Source organism: Bubalus bubalis, chromosome 16 (genome assembly GCF_019923935.1).
Source record: "Bubalus bubalis isolate 160015118507 breed Murrah chromosome 16, NDDB_SH_1, whole genome shotgun sequence".
Taxonomy (NCBI): domain Eukaryota; kingdom Metazoa; phylum Chordata; class Mammalia; order Artiodactyla; family Bovidae; genus Bubalus; species Bubalus bubalis.
The window spans coordinates 2,430,704-2,439,340 of record NC_059172.1 but is presented as its reverse complement, the minus strand read 5'-3'; the positions used below and the strand labels follow the sequence as shown (position 1 = coordinate 2,439,340).

The window sequence follows — 8,637 nt, the reverse complement described above, 5'->3', positions numbered from 1 at the left end:
TTTGTTCTTCTTATTCCAGCCACATTTCATTTACCTGTGACAAATCTCTCTTTCCAGCGTGTATGTGCCCGCATGAGACACATGCCTGCACCTTTGTTTACGGGCTTGACTGTACTCCTGTTTTAGCATTTATGTTTGCACTGACAGGTAGTGAACCAAATGTAAGTGAAACAGTGAATAAATCAAATAGCATCAGTAAGTTTTGACAAGTAGGTCTTAACATTTCTAAAGCTTCCCATTAGCCATTCTCATTCAGGTTTTAGATTTTTAAATGTTTTATTTTTTACTGGATGACAGATTTTTAAAGATAAAGATGTCACCTCAGAAATGTAAATGTTTTCACGTCCACAGACCTGAAAAGCAACAAGTTACATGGGGAAAGTCTGAGAGGAGTTAAGTGAGGTTACTGTGCATACTACAGTGTTAAAAGGCCCAGCCCTGTAGATAAATCTGTCTTCTCAACTACCTTCTTGAATGCACTCTTGACCTCCTTGTTCCTCAGGCTGTAGACCACAGGGTTCAGCATGGGGATGACCATGGCATAAAACACAGATGCCACTTTGTCTGTGTCCATGGAGTGCCTGGAACTGGGCTGTAAGTACATGAAGATAACAGTCCCATAGAAGATGGAGACGGCAGTGAAGTGGGAAGCGCAAGTGGACAAAGCCTTTTGGTGACCCTGAGCTGAGTGCATCTTCGAGATGTTTACAAATATGAACAGGTAGGAAATCAGTATAACCAGAAGAGCAAACGAGACATTAAAGCTCGACATAAAAACAAGAACCACTTCACTAATGTGTTTTTCAGAGCAAGAGAGAGCCAGGACAGCTGGAACATCACAGAAGAAATGATGGACCGTGTTGGACTTACAGAAAGTAAGACTGAATATGTCTCCAACATGGAAGCAGGCATTTAGAAACCCAGAGATGTAGGAGCCTATGGCAAGATGTGCACAAACACTTGTCGTCATAGTTGTGGTATAATGCAGAGGTCTGCACACGGCTGCATAGCGATCATAGGCCATTGAGGCCAAAAGGTAATTTTCCACAGTAGCAAAGGCTACGAAGAAGAACATCTGAGCAGCACATGCACTGTAGGAGATGAACTTGTCTCCTATAAGTAACCCAGCCACAGCTTTTGGAGTGACAGCCGAGGAGTAGCCAAAGTCCACCAGAGACAGGTTACTGAGGAAAAAGTACATAGGAGTGTGCAGATGAGAGTCCAGGAGAATCAGTGTGATCATTCCCAGGTTTCCGACCAGAGTAACGAGGTAAATGAGAGTGAGCATGATACAGAGGAGGCTCCGCAGCTCGGGGGCACTGGATAGTCCAAGGAGGATGAACCCAGTCACTTCCGTGCTGTTTTCCATTAGTGCTATTTGGGAACCATTAGATGTCTTGGAGCAACAAGAAATAAAGGGAAAAGTGACCCCCAAAATAATAAATTGTAATGAAATGGGAGTGCCTAATTACCTTGTGCATTATGTCATTAATAATTTGTACTTCAAAATTATCTTGATTTAATGCTAAGAGCTTTACATTTAAGTTTGTGCATGTGGCCACTAGTGGTAAAGAACCCGCCTACCCATGCAGGACACATAAGAGATGTGGCTTTGATCCCTAGGTCGGGAAGATCCCCTGGAGTAGGAAATGGCAACCCATTCCAGTGTTCTTGCCTGGCGGGCTACAGTCTGTAGGCTTGCAAAGAGTCGAACATAACTGAAGCAATTTAGCATGCACACAAGTGTGTGAATGTGTGTGTATATGTATGTGTGTGTATATATATATGTGTGTGTACACTAGGTAGTGTTATTATGTTTATTTTACCATTGTAAGAATTAGAGATTTGAGATTATGTGATATTCTACAATTTCATTGTATGAAGAAATTTCAGGATTCAAGATTGAAATCCAGTTTCAATATAATAAAAATATGTGTGCGTTTATATACTCCATTGTCAGCATATTTAAAGGTGCCTGTAATAATAAGGATGAGGTTATGGGGTAAAGTTTGATCTTGCTAGGGATGCTTTTGTTTTAAACCTCCAATGGGAGACCAGCTGAAATTAACACCTACACAATCAAAGTATCATTTATCTTATTTTTTTAACTTCTCTTTATTCAGGGCTTCCGTGGTAGCTCAGTTGGTAAAGAATACACTTGCAATGCAGGAGACCCCTGTTTAATTCCTGGGTTGGGAAAATCCCCTGGAGAAGGGACAGGCTACCCACTCCAGTATTCTGGCCTGGAGAATTCCATGGGCTGTATAGTCCATAGGGTCACAAAGAGTTGGACACAACTGATTGACTTTCAATTTCACTTATTCAGGAAGCAGCAGGATTCATAATTATCACCAAATCCCTTACTAACCAAAGTTTTGACATTTATACTCCAGGTTCTACTTACTACTATAAAAATAATCAAAGCATCTTCTCCTGTGCTCTAATAATTCATCATATGCATAGTCTCCCCAAGGCTTTTACATGGATTGTACTTTTTAGTAAAAATCCCTGGGTTAGGAACATCCCTTGGAAAAGGAGATGGCAACCACTTCAGTATTCTAGCTTGAAAAATTCCTTGGACAATGGAGCCTGGCAGGTTATAGTCCATGGCGTTGCAAAGCGTCAAACATGACTGAGAGACTGAGCACACACACGTTGATTTACATGGAATACAATAGCTTACCTTGATCCTTGACAAGAAGAGACAATCAATTTTGAATAGTGAGTGTGAAGTGAGAATTTCAGCCATAAAATAGTTAATCAGTAATGAAAGAGGGTAGTGGTCAAAAGGTTCCGAATTCTCTAAAGCAGAGAAACATGGAGGAAAAAGACTAACAAAGATGGAGGAGCCTGGGTTCAAATTTCAAATCCATGATCAATTCTTATTGTGCCTTGAAAGGAGTCACTTAGCCTCTCCTTATTTGTAGGATAAACATAATAAAATAACTTCTCTTACATAATTTACAGATTTAGTCACTGTAAATAGCAAATAAGAGAAGGTTGTCATAATTTTTACATAGAGGTGGTTTTCTTGGCCATGGTTGTAGGCTCATAGCAATTCGTCAGGTAGTAGGGAGACCTGTGTGCAATGACGATGATTAACATGCAGGTGAGTATATGATGACCAAGGAGCTTGGCATGCAGTCAGGCCCCTCTAAAACGATGTCGTGTGGAGTGTTGGTATTTCAAAGGCGGGTGCAAGGGAACCAGGAGTGAATTATAGAGACATGGAGCTCTCGGGGATGCCCCCATGGGACCATCTACAGCTCCTCACCCCACCTTCCCAGGGAAGAAGCAATTGAATACCCTGTGAGGACCTTATTGCATATGAGTGTGCACGCATATTTTGGTATTACTTGTTCTTTCCTCTTGAGTTTTTCTAAATACATAATTCACAAATATTAAAATCTACAGTTTTTGTATATAGTTTTTAAAATTTGGCCTAATGTATATGGTTATGTGTTACTCCAATCAAGATATAAAACCGTTCTATCATGTAGACAAAACCTGTGGTTCTTTCTGATCCACTCCTTCTCCTACCTGTGGCCCCTAGAAACCTCACAAATGCCTTGTGTACAAACTTTGCCTTTGCAAGAATATCCTTAACTAGAATTCTAGCATATTTGGTCTTTAAGTCTTGTTTCTTTCACTTACTATAATGCAGTTAACATCCATCAATGCTGTTAACTTGACTATCAGTGGAATTTTTTGAATAGTATTCCATTTTCAGTTGCTTCACTCGTGTCTGACTTTTTGCAACCCTACAGATTGTAGCTTGCCAGGCTCCTCTGTCCATGGAATTTTCCAGGCAAGAATACTGGAGTGGATTACTATTTCCTATTCCAGGGGATGTTTCCAACCCCGGGGTCAAATTCTTGCAACTCTTGCGTTGGCAGTCGGGTTCTTTACCAGTAGTGCCAGAGACATTACATTGGTTCTAGTGCTTAGGGATTACAAATAAAGAGAAATAAAAAATAGATTAAGACAAATAAAAATGAAAACACTACATATCAAATATTGAATAGTTAACAAAAACAGTGTTCATAGAGATCCTTACAGCTGTGAGTGTTTATTTCAGGAATGAGTAAAGATCTCAAGGGAAAAGAAGTGCTCACTAAAAACAAAATTTAAAGAAAGCAGGAAATAGTACAGATTCGAGTAGTGATAAGGAAAATAGACAATAAAAATATGTAATCTGCAATAGAAGCCATATGAAACTAATAAACCTGTACCCAGTTTTCTCCATATCCTGTATTACTTATTTACTAAAATGTAAAAAATAACTGTTTGATGTATTTGAGTGCAACATGATGTTTCGATGGACAGGTACACAGTGAAATGATTGTTGCTGTCAATGTGATCAACATAAACATTTTTTCACATAGTTACTTGGTTTTCTATGTGTGTATTTCACACCATTATTCACAATAGCCAAGCTAAGGAAACAATCTAAGTGTCTCTGAAGGATACATGGATAAAGAAATTGTGGGATGACCCAGAGGGATGGTAAGGGGAGGGAGGAGGGAGGAGGGTTCAGGATGGGGAACACGTGTATACCTGTGGCGGATTCATGTTGATATATGGCAAAACCAATACAATATTGTAAAATTAAAAAATAAAAAATAAAGCAAAAAAAATATATATATAAAAAGAAATTGTGGCATATATACATGCAATGGAGTAATATCCAGCCTTAAAAAAGGAGATATTGCCTTTTGCAACAGCATAAATAAACCTGGAGGACATTATACTAAGTGAAATACGTCAGAACTAGAAAGAACATGGCTGCCCGATCTCACTTATGTGTGGATCTAAGAAAACTAAACACAAAGAAACAGGCAGCAGAATGGTGGCGGTTTCTGTTGCAATGTTAGCTTTTTCACTTTTTATGGTGAAATGAAAATATCTCCTGCCATATCAATAGGCAAGAAATGTCACAGCCATCAGCGATTTCTGGCCTCCAAATATGAATGAGGGCTCCCCAAGCTGGGATCCCCCAGACGCCTCCACCCGCCAGGGTGATTGCTGAGGACCTGGGGAAGGCAAGAAGCAGCCATCTGCACATCCACCACCCGTTAGGGGGAGCCAGGAAACAGGAGTGGCCCCGGAGAGCGGAGGTGCATATGAAAGGAAAGAATTCACGGAGCCCAGAGGCTTGCATCTTCCTGTGCACAGAATGCTAAATTCCTTAACTTGATACCTGATATTTGATGTTCAGGCTGCCTGCTCCCTTTGTTGCAAACTTGTATATAGCCTGACTTCCTCTCCTGCCTCCTTGGAGCAGTTTTCTCCGAGCTACTGAGATGCTGTCTCCCTGGCTCAGAGTCCTAAACATTCCCACCAAATAAAATAGCTCTTTACTTTCAGGTTGTGACTATATTATACTCTTTGAAATAAGTCACTAAGTCGAGCTTACTGAACTGCAGGTGTTGTGGAACTAAGCTCCACCTCCTAGAGGGGGCAATGTTCTAACAAGAGTTCTGTTAGTGAAATTTGTCTGTTCTTCCTGATTTATTACTTAGTCATGTATTTTTTTAGTGTGTTCTCATACATTTACGCCTTGGGTTGTAATCCAATCCCAGGTTATTTTTTTGCTTTAATTATTCCCGTTTTCACCATGTGAAACTTTTTCAGTTAGATCCTTTGTCTCCCTGACATAGCACGAGCCTTCTGTTCTTTGAGCATTTCTTTACTTCGTGGCACTATAGAACGCTCTAGGCATAATGCTCTTGTTTTTTCTCTTCCCCCAAACCAGAATCAATACTTAAAAACTTGGCGGCTTAAAAGAACAGAAAGTTATTCTCTCACAGTTCCAAAAGCTGGGCATCCAAAGTCAGTTTCACTGTGCCAAATTAGTGGTGATCCCTTTGGAGGCTATAGGATCAGATCCATTATTGCTTGTTCCACTTCTGGTAATTGCACCACTCCGATCTCCATCTCCATAGCTACACCGCCTTCCCCTTCTCTGTGAGCCAATCTCTCTCTGACTTCTTCTAACAGGGATACAGGTGATTTCCTTTAGGGCCCACATGTATAATCCAGGACAGTTGTTCAGTCTTAAACCCTTAACATAACCACAGCTGCACAGTTCCCAGACTATACAGGTTCACATGGGAACATCTACATGATCTTTGAAAACTGGCTATAACTCAAAATTAGCTCTAACATTAAAAAATTAAGTTTCAACAGCAAAACATCATCATAAAAACAGATGTGAATCTTATGATATACTTCACTGCCTACACGTAGCAGCATGATCGTCTTCATACGTTCCAGTAGGATCTTACCAATGCTGAGATGGTGAAGTCTACAATCAGATAGAGACAGAAAAAGGAGCCACTGGTACATGTTCCCTTTGAAATTTTAGTATAGAATCGACTTCCCTGAGGATCAAATTAAATGCATAATGATATAGAATGTATGTTATGTTTATTACTGACAGGTATTTTTATATGAATATTATGAAGCATTTCAGTTAGAAGTATAATCAGTATGTATGAAGTAATTTTCCAAATTAACTGAGTAAACTTTTATATAATCTTATTAATGTATTTTTATGATTTACCAAATAGAATTCATTTGGTGCTTACTTGCCATTGTACAAGGCATTGTTGTAGCCACGCGTTCTCGGAAACAAACTCACTCAGAAGGACAATGCAGATAGTGGAGTGCAGTTTATTACACCAGCGGGCCCAAGGCAATCTCCTCTTAGCCAAGGACCCGACCACTTTTTGTGAAAACCTTATATACCCTACCTATACGTGCCCAAACCCACCTCCCCAAATTCCCTGACAATCAAAGTTAACCCGTGATTCATATGCCTTAAGCCTAGGTAGTCAACAGTGGACAATTATCAATAGGCCTGTGGTCATACTCCTAATATGCATAATAGAATGTATGATTGTATTCTGTTACACAAATAATTAGGGTATTCTTTTAGGCCAGGGAGAGTCTAGGTACGAGCCCTGGGGCTCTTCCTTCGGGGGCCTGGTTTTCCAGTTGATGTGTCATTTCCATAGATACTGGGCATAGAGCTCAAAGTCCACAGTCCAACCCAAGATGGAGTCCTGCTTTCAAGATACAGCCTGTTCTCTGTTTCCTCCTTCAACAGGATGAGGAGTATGTGTGTGTGGGGGAGGAGAGAGTGACTATTTTTAACAATGATCAGGGAAGCTGTCCATGTTAAGATAACACTTAAAGACACCCTGAGTGAAGTAAGCGGAGATTCCATTCAGAAGGAACCTCAGGTACAAAAGCAATGAAATGGAAGCATGTGTAGACTTGTCAGGAAACAGCAAGAGGATCACAGAATGAATGGAGTGGGGAAGCAGACATTGGGAGTGACAAGAGATGACCTAATTCAGCCAAAGTATGAACATAAACCATTTCACAGCATTTGTAGGCAGAAAAACGTACTGACTGAGCTTTGCTGGTGGCTCAGTGGTAAAGAACCCACCTGCCAATGCAGGAGACATAGGCTTGATCCCTGGGTTGTAAAGATCCCCTGGACAAGGAAGTGACAACCCACTCCAGTATTTTTGCCTGGGAAATCCCATGGGCAGAGGAGCCTAGTAGGCTACCTGGCATGCTACAGTCCATGGGATCACAAAGAGTCAGACATGTCTTTGCTACTGAACAACAACTCTCAGGGCATTTTAAAACATTGTGAAAATGTGTGGTCATCTGTGAAGAACTGAACATGCTTTTATTTTCCTCCATTTTTCTTCTAGTGTTTTCATCCTTTCATAAAAGCAAATGTTTGGTTTTTGGTTCTTCAAAATGACTCAGTCAAGACAGAAATATAGCTCCATTTAAATGTGATATTTATGTGTCTTTCAATAATGTGTTGGAGAAGGAAATGGCAACCCATACCAGTATTCTTACCTAGAGAATCCTGTTGACAGAGGAGCCTGGTGGGCTGCTGTCCATAGGGTCACACAGAGTTGGACGCGACTGAAGCAACTTAGCATGCATGCATGTCTTGGAGAAGGAAATGGCAACCCACTCCAGTATTCTTGCCTGGAGAATCCCAGGGACGGAGGAGCCTGGTGGGCTCTGTCTATGGGGTCGCACAGAGTCAGACATGACTGAAGGGACTTAGCAGCAGCAGCAGCAATAATGTATGCCAATAAGGCACATACTTTCATTTAGAGTTACAAAATATTTCTCTAATTAAGATACTTAGAAGAGATATTCAGCTAAATAAATTAAACATAAAGTTACATTCTAATACCCAAAAGTTATCCTAACTTATTTTATTAAAAACTACTAACACTTTATCACTGACATTTACACCACTGTCATGTGTAAATGACCGCATGCCTCATGCCCACATAGAGCACATGCATGTGTTTCTCATCATAGCCTTGCTTGTCTCACTGATTTACATGTACATTTGCACTGACATGTGGTAGAGAAAAAGCCTGTGTAACAAGTGAATAAATCAAATCCATGACTAAGGTTTTTGAGAAGCAAGACCCAAACATCTTATTCTTTCCCTGAGCTATACTATTTCAAGTATTACATTTCCAGACATATTTTATTATCCCTAAACAACATATTAAATGCATTGTATGGCTAAAAAGAGAGAATAGAATGACCTGAGACAAATGAAACTACATTATTTTGTATAATACA

The 8,637-nt window shown here is 40.2% G+C and overlaps 1 protein-coding gene across 1 annotated transcript; it reads right to left on the bottom strand.

Annotated features, from left to right (window-relative positions):
* Nucleotides 1–415: 415 nt before the first annotated feature.
* Nucleotides 416–1,372, bottom strand: LOC112579591 (olfactory receptor 5B2-like). Its single transcript, XM_025266292.3, has one exon. It carries the CDS (start codon nt 1,367–1,369, stop codon nt 416–418), a length of 954 nt encoding a protein of 317 aa, XP_025122077.3. The 5' UTR covers nt 1,370–1,372.
* Nucleotides 1,373–8,637: the final 7,265 nt, after the last annotated feature.